The following is a 21,188-nucleotide window of genomic DNA, read 5'->3' as shown; positions in this document are numbered from 1 at the left end:
AAATAATTTTGGTTTGATATGTTATAAAAAAATATTCCTATGCACCTAGAAACAAAAATTTATACATACAAGTCGCTATTTAAAATTGGTGGATTTTTCTCTAACATTATTTGAGTTAGTTAAGGAATATCTAACATTAATTATTTTATAAATTACATTCTTGACTCATGCACATTGACTATAAACCATGACAAAGACAATAATTAAAAAAATAACCTATGTTTATAATTTATATATTTTTAATTAATTATTCACAATATCGAACCATTTTTTACATTAAAAAAAATGTAATTTATTAGAGAATAATTCTATGTTGAATCTTCATAATATCTTTCAAATTATAATATTTATACGTGTTATTTGAAAGATACTGTAATTTATTCGTTAATAGAAAATATTTACTTTTCAAATAATTTTTGTAAACATTTTATATTTAAGATATTTAAGTATATATAGAAAAAAAAATTGAAAAAGTAATTTTGCTGACCACCCATCAATAAATCAACTCAATACTGATTGTCACTGTCAATTATGTTTTATCAATTTTGATAACGAAATTACAGTCAGCAGCAAGTCAGCAGTTTTCATACACTCTTATTGTTGGTTTATTAATCGTTATAAATTAACATAAATTTAATTATGTGTTTAACATCATTTTAACAAAAATCGCTTCATAAGTCCTACAGCAATTAGCAAGATCATGTGAATAGTGTACCAATTCATAGTTTGTTGTTGTTGTGTTAAAAACAATTATGTCTGAACCAAACAACCCATTTGCTGGTTTAATAGGAACTCATGAAGGTAAAAGCAGCAATGATGTTGAATATACGTCTGGTTCCGTTCCTGTACAAATAGCGGCGAAAGAAGCTAAAGAAGACGAAAAAATTCAAACCATCAACAACATAGTGGAAAATGTTTTTCATTTTACAATTAACGCGAATGCTGTGGATGAAAAATCCGACAAACAACTTGTTTATTTGGAAGAATTGGCACAAGCTATGAACCCAAGAATTCGAATTGATTTGGAAGCTTTAGAGCAAGCTCTTTTTGAACGATTGTTACTGCAAGATGTATGTGAGAATGTTATACCCAAAACATGCAAAGCTTTCAAGGAACATGTTGTACAAAAACAAGTATTTCCTTATCTGTTTAGTTCCATGCAAAATCTTCAAACATATGACTATGTAAATGACATTACAGTTAGAAATGGTATAAAGAAAATGAGGGAACTTATATTCAGAAATGCAGTGACTGCACTGAAACAGCCAGCTTTATTTGAAGATCAAGATTTTGCTAGTCAACTTATTGAACTTCTACAACATGTTGATCCTCAAAGCCACACCTTTTTTATAGATTTAGTGAAGGCTTTCATGGCAGAAGGTAATTAATGAAATAACTATATATATTTGTACCTTGGTGGCATAGTTGTATCTTAAATATTTCAATACATTATTGCAACAATTTAGATTTTTTAAATTCAATATCATGCTCTTTTGAATGCATAATGTTATAATTTTATAAAAACAAATTTACTATGAATTTTCAGCGGATGCTGATTCACAAAATCAGCTAAGAGACACCATGATACCTGTTTTAAAGAAAATTCACACCGATGTAAACAAGTCTAATTTAATAAATTTATCCATCTACATTTTGCCATCTATTCACATATTTGCCAGTAAGTATAATTATATTATACCGACATACAAAATATTACTAACATAATAAATGCGAAAGTATTTTGTCAAACAAAGACATTGCAAAGGAGCGATTTAGTTTTTTATGATTTTTGTGTCTAGAATTAGTTAGCAGGCTATAAAGTTATAATATAGGCTACATTTAACTGCAATGATATGTCTCATTTCCACAGGCAAAAAGCTTATTTGTATAGGTTTATTATTAGTAAAGGAAGTATTAATTACTAGCCTTGCTCCGCGGTTTTACCTGCAGTGCTCCACTCCTCTTGGTCTTATAGGAGCGTGGAGGCGTGATAATATATAGCCTAAAGCCTTTCTTGATAAATGGGCTATCTAACACCGAAATAATTTTCAAATCGGACCAATAGTTCCTGAGATTAGCGCGTTCAAACAAACAAACTCTTTATAATATTAGTATAGATTTATTTCTGTTTCGATTTAGATATTCATTTGTGTATAATGCTTATATTATTTATAGTTAAATGAAAAGATTAAATAGATTTTTGTTTTATTGCATTTTTTCATTGACTGAAATTATTTATTTATTTATTTATTTATTACACTTTATTGTAATACAACCATTATATAACAAAAAAATAACAATAAAAAGAAGATATATGATACTAGAAGGACGTATTACAATTGGCGGCCTTAGAGCGTATACGCACTATGCGGGTAGCCGCATTGCGGGTAGCCGTCCGGCTGACCGCAAGCACAATTATGTACGTAATATTCATTTCTATGCGCACTGCGATGCGGCTACCGCAGACCGCACAGTGCGCATAGAAATGAATATTACGTACATAATTGTGCTTGCGGTCAGCCGGACGGCTACCCGCAATGCGGCTACCCGCATAGTGCGTATACGCTCTTATCACTTAGCAGTGATCTCTGCCAGGCAATTAGTATAGTAAAGTTGATATAGTTTTAAAATATCAATCATATATTATTATTGTATAATTCTAATTTTAAACTACTTACTTAACCATAATAATTAATTAACAGGTAGTCCATATTTGGCCCCAATCTTGATGGAAGCTTGTGAACCTAAAAATGAAATGATAGGAAGACATTATCAAGATTCTGTGCTTGGGGCTCTACTTTCGCTGTCAGTCTTACCGAGAACTGCAACATCACTCCATGAGTACTTTGACAACCCAACAGACCAAGTAAGTCAGGATTAATATATGATAATACCAGTTTATATAACTTAATACACATTTCCTCAAAGGTGGACAAAACCTATTATAAAGAGCTTCTTCAAAAGGAAAACATCAGCCCATATCAAACTTTCGAATTCACAAATATAGAAAATGTCTGCCAAATTGGATGAGTAAAGTAATTTCTTTGTTTACAGTCCTCTATATCAATGGTTGAATCATCAATTTGGAATGCATCATCGCATCTTATAAATAATATGCACAAGATATTTCTCACTCTACTGAAAGGAGGGCCACAGATTAAAAATCGTCTACTGACTTGGATTGGCAAATGCTTAAAGGCTAATGTTGCTAGAGGAAAGCTGTGGAATGTTCAGGTATAGTAGTATAACCAAAATTTTAATGTATTATGTCCTACCTCCAAAGCAAAGCATGTTTTTTGTTCTTTCAGAATAGAAAATATTTTAGTAATAATCAATATTTAGGAAAACTCATACATTTATGTATTATATTATTGTGTATTTAAAATATTGTAATCTTTCTCAGGCTGGTGATATAAGTGCAGCTTCACTACAATGTGTGTCTGATGGATTCATGTTGAATTTGGGTGCAGTGCTATTACAACTTTGTCAACCGTTTTGTACATCGGCAAATGATCCAAAATCATTGAAGATTGATCCAACATATGCAGCAGTGCCGGTAACTTACTAAATACTTTGAAATATTTATTTAAGCTCACATTACTCATTTATATCTGAGAGTACTAGAAAATTTAAATATTTTCTTTTTCCTTCTTTAATATCTTGGAAATTTTGCTTAGTGAAGTAAGAATAGTTTTGTATTGTTAGTAAGTTTTATTAATTTGACATTAACATTAATATCTATCTATATATATATATAAAACTCAAAATTATAGTGATCTATCAACGCACAGCCCAAACCACTGGACGTATTGGGCTGAAATTTGGCATGCAGGTAGATGTTAGGACTTAGGCATCCGCTAATAAAGGATTTTCCGAAATTCTTGCGGGATCGGGGAAAAACGGGGATGCACGTACAAAGTCGTGGGCGGAAGCTAGTATTTTATAAAAATCTTATATTTCAGACGGAAGAGTGTGCAGCTAAAGCAATTCATTTAGATTGTCTCCACACTGAGACATGTCTGCTACCAGCTCGTGAGGGTGCAGATGGACAAACTGTTAAACGGCCAACAGCTGACACTTATAATTTTGTCACTGAGTGCTTCTTTATGACGCAGAAATGTATTGACTTGGGTAAGTTATTGATAATGTTGGGTTGAATTTTATAAGATATACAGGTTTGAATGGATATGAAAAATATGAAAACTATAACACTAATATTATATATAACTGTATTACATAGTTAAAATAGCTATCAGCTAGTACTGTAAACACCTAGTACTTATGTATTTAATATTTTGTTGCATATATAATATAGTATTAAATTCAATTTTATTTAATAGATTAAAATTTTGCTAAGAAACACTTTTCTTACATTAATAATAAATTAAAAACAACTTTTCTTTCATACAGGTGTTCGTGTTTGCGCCGAAAAATTGTATCGTGTCGGTCAAGACCTGGGTAGAGCGCAACGAGCATTGTCGGATGTAGCAGCCAGCTCACATCATCTGGTTGATCCGTTGCGACAGCGAGCACAACATCTTATGACGAAGTTATTATGCAATTTTTTAATATAATTTATTATTTGTAGCTTGGATTTGTGTATATGAATATTGTTTGTATTATAAGAGCCATTCTGTGGATTGTATTATATATTTAAACTATTAAGTGACATATCACACTAGCGGATTGCGAGCGGTTTCAAAGCGGAGCGGGTGCGCAACGAATACGTTGCGGGCGCGCAACGAACACGCCGCGGTTGCGCAGCGAATTCGTTGCGGACGCGTCATTTTGTATACTCTCGCACAAAAGCCAGCCCTTCCGCCTTGCCTAACTTCCATTCAATATTTCCATCGTTTCTGTAGCACTCAATTTTTTAACCGTACTGTGGAAATGCACTTACTTAACAGTTAACTAAAGATGTAATAACAACTGGAGTTGTTAAAAAAAGGTGCTATAAAATTGAATTACTAGGACTTTTAGAATGTACCATACATTCCAAAAGTATGTAACGACTGACCAGTATAATCTCTCCCATAGCAACGTATGTTATAAAGAGATTTTGTGAACCTAATTATGAGCAAAGTGATAGTGAGTTGCTGGTTGCTTGATAAAATTTTCTATTCACTGCTATTTATCTAATAATAAGATAGCCCTGTTTTAGTTAAGGAGCTTTAACATTTATTTCACTAATGAACTTTCTTAATGAGCAATTAAGTTATCTGATTGCATTTCGACCAAGATTTAATAGATAAAACAATACCCTAAACATTAACATGTTATGAAACTCGTAAAAAATAATGATCTCATAATTATTATACTATCACAAGTTATAAGTAACAACCAGCACGGATTCCATTTTGTTAATGAGTGTACATGACTGCGACGTAAACGTTGCGCATCTGCCACGCGTCCGCAACGAATTCGCTGCGCAACCGCAACGTATTCGTTGCGCACCCGCTCCGCTTTGAAACCGCTCGCAATCCGCTAGTGTGATATGTCACTTATAGAATTTGATTTTAAACTACTTATTTCTTACCCCATGGATAATAATAATGTGAGTGATAAAAAACGCATTGGAAATTATTATTATTATTGAAATGTACAGGTAGCTACGTAAATTCCAAGTGTATACTAAATTACTAACTAACCTACAAAGTAGTTGATTCATTAAATATAATATCTAAACTTTCAATACTGTTAGCTGGTTTGTTTTTACATTGAAAAAGTGTACTTAAAAGTTCTCTTTTTTTGCAGATTCGTAAGTTTCCGCTGTGCTCTTCTCGAAAATGACATGTTGACAAATTTGCACCGTCTACAAGCAACCACGTGCACTTGGCTGGTGCAAGTCGCGATACGAGACAATACTGAAAGGACTTGCTATGCTCCAATGAATTTGATGCCCGTTAACATGCCTATAAATACACCACCGCCTGATACTTTAAGGTAATGTTATTAATAAACCGAATATACCTTTTATTTGAAATTTATTTTGTCATGTGAAATGTGTTGTTTTGGAATTGTGATTAAACTTTTACACGCGTGATATTTGAAATTTGGTGAAGTTAAGCACTAGAATAATAAACAATATATTGTTTGATAGGAATAAATACTCTAAATCCTACATCTATAATAAATTATTATTGCAATTTTGGTTCTAGACTTGTATTACAATCATTTCTGCTAAATCCTTTTTGCCAATAATAAAATATACTTATTTAAAAAAATAACTAAATTTATAATAAATACGTATAAAAATTATATATCAGTAATACACTTGAAAGTTTAAAATGGTAAATATTTTCCAGATGCATTCCAGAGTTCGTTTTAGAGAACATAGTTGTTCTAATAACAATGGCTCGGCGTACGGTGGGCGCCATCACTGAAGAGGCGGACTTGGCTGGTTTACTGCAACCAGCTCTGACATTAGTGCTTGCGTTTATGGGAGACTCTTCAAGGACTTATAACCCGCATTTAAGGTTATAGATTATAATATTACTTTGCTTAGAAAGTGTACTTTTTCAGAGTGTTATAATATAGTCTTGTTACCATAAATCTGCTGGTACTGCATTGTGTTTGAATTTCATAATAAATGATTTATAAATCAAGATTTAATATAGATGTATCAAATTGCTTATCTTATCTTGACTTCAATAAAGACAACATACCTAGCTCTAAAAGTAATAATAATATTCTTACGCCTATATGCCTCTTTAAAATCTTCGCCAAAAATAACGAATAGGTATATTTAATATGCTTAATTTTCTTGAATTATCAGGGCGCGTTTAGCCGAATGTTTGGAGGCCATGTTGCCAAATCATCCGGATGAGCAACAGCCTCTGAGCAACATGGCTTCTTTCTACAGAGAGCAACTGTTTAAGGAGCACCCCCATCGATTACAGGTATAAATATAATAATTTTAAATAACCTGCTGATTATATAATGTACCTGTGTACTTTAAATTTTTTTCATTTATGAAATCTATTTAATCGTATTACAAATTTAATTATTGACTTATTTTTAAATAATTTATTTACTTATATTAATTTTCAAATTCTCTTTTAGTTGGTGCCATGTCTTTTGGATGTGTTCGTCGGTATCGAAATGACCGGCCAGAGTGTACAGTTTGAACAGAAGTTCAACTATCGCAGACCCATGTACCTTGTTATGGAGTTCCTGTGGGGAATGCAGGAACATAGAGATGCTTTTACGTAAGTTAAATGTTGTTGAAACCTTTTTTCTTATAAATGTGTTGTGTTTTAGTCTTTAAATTTGTTTATGTAAATTTTAGGATTGAGAAAGAAATTTTTTAAGAAAGATGAGAGAGTTGGCAGGTTTCTTAATTGACTATTTGACTTTAAGAATGTTTCAAACCATACATAAATGTGGGTTAAATATTTTGTTATGTGTGACGTCATAAGCTTTCTCAAACTGTAATCAAATCCATTCTTAATACAGAAACCGACTGTAGGGGTTTTGCTGACTTACAAAACACATAATGTAATAATAAATGTAATGTGTAACACAGTGTGAAACTCACAATTGACATCGCCGGACGTTTACGCCGTGCGCAATAAATATGTATGCTTCGTAAGCGAGTATTTCATTTTAGGACACCTAACACACCTAAACGACTATGTCAGTGATTTAATTTCAAATCAATTAATCATCATACTAATATTTAAATAATTTGGGATCATTTCTATAAAAATTATTTACATTATTAAATTATTTTGCAGTCATTTAGCAAACGAAGCTCAAGCAAACATGGAAGCAGTACATCCACCAATATTCCTACGTTTTGTGAATTTGTTGATGAATGACGCCATCTTCTTGCTTGATGAAGCTTTGGGAAATATGGCGCAAATACGGACACTACAAACTGCGCAGTATGTATCATTGGAATAAAATATAACTACATTTTATATTAAACTAGCAAACCGGGCGAACTCCGTTTCGCCACCAGCTTTTTCTTTGCTATAAACCTCACGGAGCCTGAGACCTTTCCAATGAATGCAAAACCGTGGAAATCGGTTGGTGCGTTCTGGAGTTATAGCGTCAGGAAGGAAAACCCGACTTATTTACATATAGGAGATAGATTTACGATGGCCAATGCGTATTGCTATTACCTAATTAATAAATACATCCTAATAATAAGTACATTTACATATTGATGATGCATCAATTTACCAAATAACAATATATGCCCAAATTGCAGAGAATCCGGCGCCTGGACGAACTTACCAGCTCAAGAACGCGAACAGAACCTAGCTAACCTCTCGCACACCGGTATGCTCGCGCGGTTCGACAACATCCTCGGGCGGGACACTATCCGCACTCTCGTCCGCCTCACTGCGCACGCGCCGCACCTGTTCTGTCACCCCACACTCGTGGAGCGGATCGCGTCCATGCTGAATTACTTCTTGCTGCACTTGGTTGGACCCAATAAGAAGAACTTCAAGGTAATTATATCTCCTATTTTTTACTGACCCCTCCCCAAACGTATGAGTTATGAGGCAGATTTCACAACTGCTACACTAATCATCGTCGACCGAATATGAAGAACTTTAAGGTAGGTTTTATGAAGTGAAATCCCTCTCACCTATTGTGGGACCGATCTCACGTTAGTTTTTACTGATTATCACAAGAGCAAAACTGAATTTAAAAAAATACTAGCTACTGGCTCGTTATGTATGCTAACAGACTTAGAAAATACTGGGTTCTATTATCTTTTATCCTCGTAGGTTTTTTTTATCTGATAGCTTAATTTTATCATATCTTATATCTAGCATAGTTTATTTCTTCTTCTTTCATATTACTTATAAATTTGATTTAAATACATTTTTACTTACAGGTAAAAGACATGAAAGAGTTTGAGTTCGATCCAGCGAGCACAGTACTGGATATCTGCCGTATGTACGTAGAGCTCGGCAACAATGAGCGGTTCTGTGCCGCCGTGTCTGATGATGGAAGGTCTTACTCACCCCAACTGTTCACGCTGGCTGAAGCTGTTTTGGGTATGTGTTTTGTTTGGGAATTTATTTATTTATTTATTTATACATCTTTGACTTACAGTACAAAACATACCAAAACGCACAAAGATAACAATTATTACAAAGTCTGACTTAAAAATAAGGTACAATTAGAGACAAACGATACAATATTAACATTAAATAGGTCAACTTCAGATTTAGCACGTAAAAATTTATTTAACAATTAGGAATAGGATTTTATATGGTTACATGTTTGTAGTTTATCTAGTTATGTGTACTTAATACTTATACTAAAATTTATTGAATACATATATAATACTATATATAATAAGATACACTTACACGTCTTCTTGCAGTATCTGACATAAAAATTTATAACAAGTTTTAGCATATAAAATAAATCTGAATAAAAATTAAGTTACTACTCTATTGCTATTAAAATGAAACGCAAACATTTTTCACCGGTCCTACAATTAACTGTAGCAGCATTATCTTACAATATTTAACCCATTGAGCCCCAAGCGGCCCGATCGGTCCCAGACACAATAGATTTTCTATTGTGTCTGTGGTTCTGGTTCCGGGGCCTGAGTTATTAAACCAACAAAAGATAGCAACCAAATACAAATATTTGAACACGCCTGTAACAAAACCATATTCACAGTACGAATCGGAGGCGGTGGTCTAATAACATCACTGCAAGAAGTGGCGACCCGCGTGAGCACTATCGCCGTGCAGCGACAACGCGACGAGGAGATACTCGCCAATGCACCTGAGGAATTCCTCGATCCTATAATGAGCACGCTCATGTTGGACCCCGTTGTACTGCCGAGCTCTAGGACCACGGTAGATAGGACTACCATTGCAAGGTATGTGTTAAATTATAAATACATATGTTTTGTTTTATTGTAAACTAGAGGTCCGCCCCGGCTTCGCCCGTGGTACCTACATGTTTAAACTATCCTATCTCTCAAGTTGGATTGAACTGCACATGGTGTGCGAATTTTATTATAATCGGTTAAGTGGTTTAGGAGTCCATTGAGGACAAACATTGTAACACGAGATTTATATATATTAAGAAGATTTATATATATTAAGAGAGTGTGAGATGCTTTGATGACATATAAGAGTACAACGAGAGAAATAGATTGTTTGTAAATTGATTGTCCGTAATTTTCCTTAATTTTCGTTTTAGAATACTTCTGAGATTGATGGTGTTGTGTGTCTTTGTATCAATCTTCCACACTCAATAATTTTCATTAATCAATACTATCTAAGACAATTTTATATTCAATTGTGTTTTTTTTTTAAATAAATGTTAATTTATTTATATTTTCATGTTTAGGCATCTTCTCAGCGATCAATCCGATCCATTCAACCGTTCTCCGCTGTCCATGGACCAGGTGAAATCGAACACTGAACTAAAAGAGCGAGTACACGCCTGGATTGCCGAACAGAAACAGAAAATTGCTCAAAACCCTGACAGTAACACCTAAGCGTTTTTTAAACCATTTTAACTGTTAAACTAGGCTAGCTAGTTTCTTACATTTTTTAATGTAACAAATAAGTATACCATAAACATTAGACTTTTTGTATAAAACTTTTCTTGATGTGTGTGCTACGGTAAGGTGGAACATTCTAGATATTTGTTTATGGTTGCAGATTTTTGGGTTTGTTTTTATATCTCTAAGATATGAGTTTATTTTTTAGTCGAGTTTAATTGCAAAATTAATCTCTTTGGTTGTTTTATTTTGAGAATTAATAAATAGTATAAACTATTTTTGGTCCAAGAGAAGTATTTACTATTTTTTTGGTTTATTTATTTATATAGATTTAGATTGCTATATAAATCCAATGTGATAATATTTTATGCTGGTTTTTCCATTTAATTTACCACGTTATTAGTTATTATTAATATATACGACTGTATACAGACATGGGTAGGACACGTAACTATTTTTTTGAAGAAGTTAAGTCAATTAAGATATGATTTGCCTTTTTGCTTCATTAAGTTCGCGCGATTTCTGACTTTATCTAAATGTTAGTATTAGTTACGGATAATTAATAACAATTATTTTGACCAGCATATGAAGCATAGAACTCAAGAATCTTAGGATCTATATCATATGAAGACTTAAAAAATCACAATATAAAGAAGGAAATCGATAAGTAAAACAAGTACAATAATATGTAATTACTTCTTATACTATGGGTAAATAATAATTGAACCTGAACTTGCACTCTCTTGAGTCTGGTACCTATGTCTTCTTTAATGTTGTGGTTGATAAAATATGGGAAAATGCTTTTATCCCATAACTTTTCTGAGATAGATTAAGTTCTTATGTGTGCAGATACTTGCCCGTTACTACATAATATATTATACATGTAATACTAAACCAAGTACCAATATTGTTGTGTGTATGTGTATCACAATCCACTGTCTGTTGTCCCTTTTGTCTTATTTGTATGGTATTTGAATGAAGAAGAATGTAATAAATATTCCTTACTTTATTGTAATTTGTAATACGTGATTATTAAAGACGTCTCTTTGATATGGCCTATTAATCAAACCTACATTTTAAAATATATTTTCCGCGATTTAAACTGGCAACCCTTTTTTAATCCCTTCCTTTTTTCAAAAAAGTAGGCAATGTTATTCCATATAATATGACCAGCTGCCAGTAAAAATTGTAGCACTTTCGAAAATAAGCTCGCACAAATACATTTTCGCCGGTATCTTTATAAACATTCGCATATTTTTTCTAAAGATGATTTAAATTGCATGTCAGACAATTTTATATACTTTAACCCCAGTCTTTGCTTAAATTATTTTACCATCTAGTAAAAATGATATATCATTAATAACGTTATAATGAAAACCTAAAAAAGTAGAACATGTTATAATATAGGACCACTATAGGAGGATATATATCTTTTTCTACACGGAAACTTATGAGTGGACTAATAATTTATATTGTTGAGGATGTAGAGGTATGTATATGTATTTCGGTAGAAGCATAAAATATCTTAATACTATTAAAAAGGCGAAAGTTTGTATGGATGTTTGTTACTCTTTCACGTAAAAACTACTGAACCGATTACAATGAAATTTAGCACACATATAGGATAGGTTTTATCCCGGAAATCCCACGGGAACGGGAACTATGCGGGTTTTCCTTTGAAAACGCGGGCGGAATTCTAGTATAAAATAAAACATTCAAATTATTTGGAAAATCACAAAGAAACAATGCAAAGTTCATGGACATGGACATAATCGGGTTATAAATGTTAATAAGCCAAAGACAATGAAAAGTACAAAACATTAATGTTTAAATATTATATATTATCCTTTAAAAAGATGTCTAAATAAATATCTATATAAATTTTATAAAATAATAAAAAAAATATTTAAAGATGAAAGTGAGGGTACGCTAAATAGATCTCCAAATTAGGATGGCAATTTTGTGTTCATCTTATCCACAGACAACCTGTCATGGCGGAGTAATCAGCTGTTAATTGCAATGCCAACGAGCAGTTTTAAATTGTTTCCTTTTCTAACTTATTCCCGTTATCTTATTATATTTTAATTTCCAAATTGCAGTATAAAATATTCTATCTTACAATCATCGGATCCGTGAAGTTAAAGAATGGCGCGACGTCCCTTGTCATCTGTCAATTTTATTCATTCATCCATTGTAGTGCAGAAAAAAAATGTGACTTGTTTGATTTAATTTCTGTTTCACATAATAAGTGCTAGATGAAGATTAATTACGGCCACTTTTTGTTTCTTTATATTTTTAAGAACTTCTTCGTTTATATACATACGAAAATAAACATTTATAATAGCACATAACACAGTCGTTTACACGGCCTAACAAGTTCTCTTTACAAAGAAGCCGTGCGGCGTCGGCGGTTTCTATTATTTTGTTTGACATTGAAGTGCTAGTTGCATTTAGATGATATTCAAACTTCGAAAGTAGATTAAAAATCCAGTGAATCGGAAGTGAAAATGTCGGGTCGAGTAAGAAAGCAAACTGACTGCCCTGTGGGCAAGCAGGGTCCCATGAGAGCAACCTTGCCGGTGTCTTCGATTATGAAGCAAGGTGGCGGATTTAAAAAGAATGCTGGCAATAGCCCCACTCTGTCACCCACAAATATTTGGCGGCGGATTTCCCCCGATCACGCTCTTTCCGGCCAAAGAAGCCCGGGTGCTGTCAACTACAAAGGTACGTTTTATTTTCTACCCTCGGAACCTAATGACATTACCTGCGGGTTCTCGTTCGTATTCTTAATATTGCCTTATGTTAAACTGCCACATCAGTAACCTTATATATAAGCATTTGACTTAAAAGTTCGAATTGTTATGGATCTATATACTGGTTATTTTAATACATCTATATTATTAAAATGACTTTAATTAAATGTGCTTTGCAAGAAATCATTACAATAGCCACATGTATAAATAGTTATGTTTATATAAAGAAATCCTTTCATAGTTCTAATTGTTATTTATTTTTAGGTAAAGGCAGATTTGGGTCCAGTGTTATCAGACGCACAGCTTCATTAGATACATTGTATCAAAAAGGACAATGGTCAAGAGACTATTACCTCCATGCTGGACAACTCCAAGTTGATAAATCCACTCAAGTAAGCATTATTATATTAAAATTTCATTAGAATGAATGGTGTATAGTCTATACTAATATCAATTCATATTTATGATTATTTATTGTTTCTACTCTTTTTGTGAAAACATACCTTATTACAATCTCATATATTAATCCCTCAGTCCCGGAATCACAGACACAATAGAAAATCTATTGTGTCGCGGCCCGATCGGGCCGCTCGGTGGTCAATGGGTTAATGTCTGTAACGAGAATGTATCTTGTTGTTAGAATAATTGTTTCAATTATTATTTTTGCAAAGGTATTGGGTAGGTACTTATTATATTACTGCTAGCAGCTTGCTAAAAATAAAACAATGTTTTTATCTAAATATCTATACTTGCTCGAAATTCTTCTACTTCAAGGTGCACAATAACTGTTTTATCTATTTGTGCCTGAACTTATATTTGTTATGAACAAAATATTAATAAAAAGAGTGTGTGTACTGAGCACACATGTCAGATATGAAACTCCGTTGGCAAGATTCAAAGACACATGATGCAACCTTGAACTTTTACTCTCAACACACCTAAAGAAGTATGACTTCAAAAATAGTATTAGATAAATCCTTAATTAATATCTACAAAATGATAACTAATAAGGACCTATGTAATAACATGCTCTTCCATGCTCATATTATAGAACTACTAAAGATACATTTTATTAAGCATACTATTATGTTCAGAAATTAATTTTTCTTTAATACAATAAGATCATTTTTTTACTATTAATAATAATTACAGACTGACGATGGCGGTGGTATATCTGGTCGATCATCAAGAGGTTCCGAAGATGACAAGCTTGACCGTTTTCTCAGAAGTCGTTTACAAAGGCCTCACAAACCTTCTGGATCTGGAGATTACTCGTCCCATTCTATGAGCCCTGGGCTTTGTAAGTGTACTTTACATATGCATAACTATATTGTGTTATTTAATTTTTTACTCATTATCAACAACAAACAATTTTCTGGCTTCAATCAGTATGGTAAAATTATTTTATTCACAACATACATAATTACAAACATTTCCTCTTTATAATGTTAGTGTAGAAATGGTATTACATTGATATATCTCTGTTTTTGATGCTTTATGGTGCAGATAATAGATATACTTTAGAAATGTCTGAGTATAGACTAGAGACAACTTCACTATTTTTTTATATTTCATTACTTTATATATTTTAGGGTCACGATTCGGCGGCGGTGGTGTTCCTTTGAGGGCAACGCGGTCTTCAGTGGAAGGACTAAATCAGGAAATAGAGAGACTTGTACTATGTCCCGCTAGTGGTACCCAGACTCCACATCTTGATCGGCTTAGAGATAAGGTAAGGCAATATTTAATACAAATATTGTTATTTTAACCTATTCGGTAGTTGTAAAATGTACTGTATTTAACATAGTAATGACAAGAAAGGAGTACTATAGCCAAGAAATAAAAAAAATTATGTGTCCAATACATATACATCAAGATTAAGCTCATTTGTGTATTGAGGGGCATATTGTTTTGTCTCGTGATTCACAATTGCTCAAGTATAAATTGCTGCTTCATGTAGTATTTTACATAAATAATGTAACTTGAATCAACAATAAAGTAGTTAAAAGTAGTAGGAATGATTATAAAAGATGTTTTTTTAAGCCATAGAAATTATTATTTGTATAAGCCGACGCGATGTAATATATGTTTTTGTATACAAAAAAATATTTTAATAACTGGTTTTCAATAAAATTAAAACGAGAATAGTTGTGGAGTAGCAACTAATGGTAACTAGTTACTAATAACTATAATATAATCTATGTCATATAGAAGTTTCTATTGAGGTATTTTATTGATCACTGGTACAATATGTTGTACCAGTTTTTGATACATCATCATCATCAGGTATGCCTGATGATGATGTATCAAAAACGGTCATAGTTTTTTGTAATGAAAATCGACATAAAAGTGAAACTAGTGAATTGTGTTTCTTTAAAAATCTTGCATGCAGTTCCATCAAGAGGTAACAATACAAAGTATAAATTTATTGATAATCTCTATACATATTCAAATATTGGCATAACTTTCAGGTAACCCCTGAAGGTCACCGAGCCCCACTCGCCGAACTCTTGCGGCGGTCTGTAAACACACAAACTCCGCACGATCTTTGTCATACCGCACATTCTTCAGGTAAAATGCACTGCCTTGGTATATCGTTAGATAATTTTATAGTTTTGTCAATAAGGAGTGTATGATTGCACTGAAATTGTTATAATATATTAATAATTTATCAATTTATGAGTTAGACATACAGAAATAGCATAGATTAAATATAAATTAGAATTAGTTAATATACAACATAGATAATACAATTATAAGTTATAATTATGTGTATAAAAAAATAGTACTTATGTATGATAAAAGTGTATCAGAAAATGGGTAATTATAAAAATCTACATCCATGTAGATCCACCGTCCCGAGGGTCACTGTCGAGCGCCGGCTCTGCCGAGCTTCTAGCAGCAGGTTTAACTTTGTTTCAATCTGGAACCATTTTGTGACAATATCTCACTATCTTACTACTATTATTTACACATTTGCAATTAATCAAACTACGTTTTTATAATACTTCACCAGATTTTAATACCATTGCATTTATATTTATTATTTTGAACAACTGACCATTCAAAATAATATATTAACGCTTATTTTAACAAAGATAGTGCTTTTGTCGCATAGTGTGTCGAATAAAAACGTAGCATCGAGATTAGGAATGCTATTCCTAAACATGAATGCACCACATACATTGACTTGGAGCATGTTATTAGATACCTAATTTATAATATTTTTTTTTTATTTGTTACATTGCAAGCTTATTTTTAGCACTGAGAATTTATGTAGGCATTATTTTAAGTTTTAGATATAGACCATAATATTATAATAATTAGAATTTAGGCTATAGTTAGACTATACACTCATCGTTTAAAGACCATGTTTAATGCAATCTAATTTACAGGTGGGAGTGTTTGTTCCTCTCCTGATCTTGATGGTTCTAAGCTTGGCACATCACCCCAGATCAATAGATTCTTAGCGCGCGAACCTCCAGATGGTTGTGAAAAGGTTAATATTGTTTACTCATTCTTATATGTAAAATTTACATGATAACCTTTATTAATTTTCAGTTCAATTTTCTGTTGTTCCAAATAAAATGTATAAAATATTTAAATGACTTATATCAGTATACTAACAATGTAAAAATTAAGTTCACACTTTTCATCTTAAATATTTGTTACGCAAAAAAACAAATAGTAGATGAATATAAAAGCGAATTTTTGTTCTAAACATGTAATCACATGTTCCAGGTTAACTTGAAAGCGGGCGAGGGCTCATACACCGAGGCGCTGTCCGTGATGAAGCCATCTGCGCCGGGCTTCACGCTGCGGCCGTCGCTCGGCTCCGCGTTCCAGCCGCTGCAGCCCGCGCAGCCGTCGCCGCCGCACACGCCGCACGGGCAGCACACGCCGCTCGTGCCGCTCACGTCGCCCTCGCCGCACACGCCGCTCGTGCACACGCCGCTCGCGCACACGCCGCACGCGCAACACCCACCTCAATGACTCGCGCCACGCCGCGCGTGGGGCTACCGCGCACTCTGTACGTTCGCCAGTCTTATCTGCGGCTTCGGATGCTTTGGGGGGCGATACGGACGATAAATGTGTTGTGTTTGGTACAGTGCAGTGATAGTGGGTATAGAAGGCTACCTCTGTTGAGCTATGATATACTCGGACTTAATATGGGATTTAGAAGTGAAGATTTTTTGTTATGAGCAGTGTTTTCAAGGTTTTGTATGATTTTGAATGACGTACAATGTAAATAATAGCTGAGATTATTCAAAGTGAAATATTAATAACTTTTTTTTACAAATTTGAACTCTGGTGTTTCTTTATGTAGATATTTACTGTCAATTATAACTTTTTACTTCATATTATTTACGGGATATTTAGTAGTCTTCTATACCATATTATTTTATATGTACCCACTCACATACATTGTATGCAACCCAAATGTATAATCCACAAGCACGACCTTGACATACAGTCAAATTGGTCGATAAGATTGGTGATAATTGTACAATCATACTTCAGGTCAGTTCCCTTGCTATTTCAACCAACTGTCAATCTCTGAAAACAGTTAGGATCCCCAAGGCAGTTATGTTTAGTTATTGTTTTCTTTATGTAAAAGTGAATTCTTGATGCTGAATAAAATGTATAGTAATAATGTGTAGGTGGAGTATTCACATTAATATGATGGAGATTTGCTGTGTGTTTTATGACAAACAAAAATGTTAATGTTGAATGTGTAACATATTTGCTTTATATTTCATGTTTCTGTAATGGTACATCTGCCATGAACAAGAAACTATAATATGAGAATTCAATCGTATTGATGAGTTGCACTTTCATACTGTGAGACATGAACCCTCTCATTGTTTCATTATTATTAATCATCATTCATCTAATATGTACATATTATAAAGTATAAACACATTTAAAACATTTAGATTTACAAAAAATAGTGCAAAGACAATGTAGAAACTGCATACTTCCCTGTATTATAAATGTGTAGCAACAGCATTTCTTTGATTAGAAGTGACAATAACGTTTGTTATAAATCCACCAAGTATTTTTCACCAAACAAATTAAAATTGAAATTTTAACATAATATTAAAAATTTTGTCAATTGAAATGGTCATTGAGTGAGCTTAACAGCTTTTAATGGTCAATGATGTTATTTGGTCATTAAATGATTGTATTACATAAATATAATATGTTAAATATAAACTGATAAAATTATCTTATAAAATATAAGTTTCTCCAAAATATATTCAGCATGACTGGATATTCAATTTGATCTCAATTCTTATTGTACATAATTTAGCCTTTTTCAATAGTTATTTCGATTATTTTTTTATGAAGAGTATCATACATTTCAAGTTTTATTTTTTGTATATTTTTTTTGTATGAACTAGGACCAAACTTCAGAGAAGGCTAGGAGGTTGAGATGACTGTAAGATGGTTTTCTATATGAAAAAAGCTTTAAAACTTGGATTTGACAAGGAAAAGTGGTTAAGATAGACTGATTTTTTAAATCTTTACTTATACTTTGATACAGGTATCTTGACAAGTTAAAGTTGTATGATAACTTAAGCATGTGTTAAAATACTGGTAATAGAGTAGTTGTAAAATATAGAATAATAACAGATGTTATGTCATTCAAATATTCTTTTATCGTTTACGATGTCGCTTGTGTACCTAAGAACGAAATTTTAAATACCTTTGCTACTGCAGACACTCTAAGCTTTATATTGCATCAGTTTTTCATTCATAATATGATCCATTTTTATACAATATGGCATTAGGACCTTAAATTTAGCTTCTACTGAATAAACATTAGATATAATGGTACCATAAACAAAACTCGAGGATAAACGTTTGTCAAGAATCTGTATTGAGTATATTGGCTTAGACACGGTATTTGCTTTTATATCATTCGGATAGGAAAGAAAGGACCACGCCAATTGGATCTCTCATTTTGGCCAAAAGCATTTTTATCATCGAGACTGATAATGTAGAATGTTGAAAACATAGTTAGATCTGCTTTATTATTTTTTAAAGATTTGTAAAGGTCGACGGCAAATATATATTTTGGAAGGCTCACCTTTGGAATATAGAGTAATTTTAATCCTATTATTGCTCAATCAAAATTTTTATTAAGAGCCACACTTATGATATGTGCCGAATTTGAAAGTGTAAACATTGTGATCGTAAAATTCAAGTCGCTGATAATATGTATGTATATAATAATATTAATTAACATATGTATGTATAACCTATTAATTATTGTTTAACAAATGAATGTGATATGTAAGTGAATATTGAGCGTACTTGGCAACTTCCGGTACTGAAGCGAGCCGGCGCCGACGGACGGCGCACAGCGCGGCACAAAGTGAACAGTAACCATTAGTTGTGAAGTCTTTCGACGGTGCTGTGGAGTGATTAGACATTGTAGGTGTGTAACATACTCGCTATTACTGGCTACTGGCTTGTGACAGCCCTTGTGTAGTGACAGTCACTCGACTCTTTGATTGAAAGGATACGACAAATAATAATCAAGGCATAGTAAACGCTGTTTTGTAATGTACAAAATATGGTCGTTGGTAAGAATTAAGTAATTATAATGTGTATCATTGAAAAGGTATAAACATGCATGATTTCAAAATCATTAGTTGTAACTTACTATAGTGAGCGCTGAGCAAAAATGGAAAATATTAAATTGTGGAAAAAAACCGAGCCAGTATTTAAAATCCGGATTTCTGTGTAGATTTTTCTCATAAGTGCAATATCTAGCTGTAATGTAGCCATCAGTGTAAGTGAGTAACCTCGACGATTAATGTTTATGATGGTCGATTCTTATTTTTCTCTTCCTTCTCACGTTGTCTTTAGGTTGCATTTACATCGAATGTACATTAAATGTAATTATTGTGAGCTTTATTCATGCAATCGCTTCCTGTTCGCTTCCGTGACGTATACATAGATGCCCCACATTAGGAACCCAAAACGATGTTATGCTTTTTGACATAATACTTACCATACTTAGATAATGTCACAGGTCCAGGTTGTAATTTAGGATTTATCTTTCCCAATGACGTTACCTACTTTAAGGTTGAGTAAGTTTTAGGTGACCCAAAAATTTAGCTGTTAATAAATATGTGTGCTATAAATATGGTCCCTTACTTATTTATTAATTTTATGTGAACCACTGTAAAAGATTTCTGCATAAAAGTGTTACACAATTACAAAATTGTCGAAACATCTTTGTTGTTCCAGCAAGTTTATGTAGAAATATTAACATTTTTAAAAGTACATAAAGATATTTTTGTATGTTCAGGGTAGGAGTTGTGCGAGATGTACCATAAAAATAACTTTGCTAGAATCTTAGATTTGATAGTTCTTTTATAGAAGGTTAATTATTATTTTAAAGTTTGCTTTTAGGTGATTGATAAGTTTGTAATTTTTATTACTATTATATTAGATTAAAATACTAACGTTTAAACTAAACCAAAAGTGCCCATTGATATAAGTTTATATATAAAGCAAGCCTTTTGTTCAGCATTTTGTTATTAAATAATGTTTAGGCGTTCAAAATTAGTAATTAAGAAAATTATCGACGGATTGTTGAGTTTTAGTTATCAAATTGTTGAGGTTTATTGAAAAAAAAACGATTGAATTTTTTTACTTACAGTGCTTTACAAAAGGCTTGTTTTCAGAGGCATTGATTAACATCAATAATAATAGTATCGATTTTAAGTAATAATAAGAATGGTTTTATTATAGTTTTGTTTCAGAGAAGAAATTCTAATTACTATTTTTGTTTCCAATATTTTATCACTTTTACCTGTTTTCATTGTATTGTATCTTGCTGTATTGCAGACATATCCAATATACAGACTGATTTAACATTTGTATTTTATTTTGCCAACCAACCCAATGACATTTACGGTTTACTACAA

The 21,188-nt window shown here is 32.6% G+C and overlaps 2 protein-coding genes across 3 annotated transcripts; both read left to right on the top strand.

Moving 5' to 3' along the window:
• The first annotated feature begins 556 nt into the window (after positions 1-556).
• On the top strand, positions 557-11,539 carry Ube4A (Ubiquitination factor E4A). The gene is made up of 16 exons (XM_089702453.1): positions 557-1,380; positions 1,547-1,678; positions 2,703-2,866; positions 3,055-3,234; positions 3,404-3,556; positions 3,963-4,131; positions 4,411-4,549; positions 5,755-5,943; positions 6,306-6,476; positions 6,776-6,899; positions 7,063-7,208; positions 7,737-7,886; positions 8,216-8,459; positions 8,852-9,014; positions 9,652-9,856; positions 10,333-11,539. The coding sequence occupies exons 1-16, from the start codon at positions 753-755 to the stop codon at positions 10,481-10,483; spliced, it is 3,108 nt and encodes a 1,035-aa protein (XP_089558579.1). The 5' UTR covers positions 557-752; the 3' UTR covers positions 10,484-11,539.
• A 943-nt stretch (positions 11,540-12,482) lies between these two features.
• LOC149483420 (protein FAM117B-like) lies at positions 12,483-21,135 on the top strand. 2 transcript variants are annotated; one of them, XM_089702450.1, is made up of 7 exons: positions 12,483-13,213; positions 13,507-13,634; positions 14,395-14,542; positions 14,835-14,974; positions 15,714-15,813; positions 16,638-16,741; positions 16,984-21,135. In XM_089702450.1, the coding sequence occupies exons 1-7, from the start codon at positions 12,997-12,999 to the stop codon at positions 17,233-17,235; spliced, it is 1,089 nt and encodes a 362-aa protein (XP_089558576.1). In that variant the 5' UTR covers positions 12,483-12,996; the 3' UTR covers positions 17,236-21,135. The 2 variants fall into 2 exon arrangements, with proteins under 2 accessions (XP_089558576.1, XP_089558577.1); XM_089702451.1 differs by lacking the exon at positions 12,483-13,213 and adding an exon at positions 13,246-13,366.
• Positions 21,136-21,188: the final 53 nt, after the last annotated feature.

Source organism: Colias philodice, chromosome 13 (assembly GCF_061535455.1).
Source record: "Colias philodice isolate Cphi_HAF_F1 chromosome 13, ilColPhil1 Martin Lab GWU primary, whole genome shotgun sequence".
In the NCBI taxonomy this organism is placed as follows: domain Eukaryota; kingdom Metazoa; phylum Arthropoda; class Insecta; order Lepidoptera; family Pieridae; genus Colias; species Colias philodice.
The sequence above is the reverse complement of the archived record's forward strand: the minus strand, read 5'-3'. Positions and strand labels throughout refer to the sequence as shown.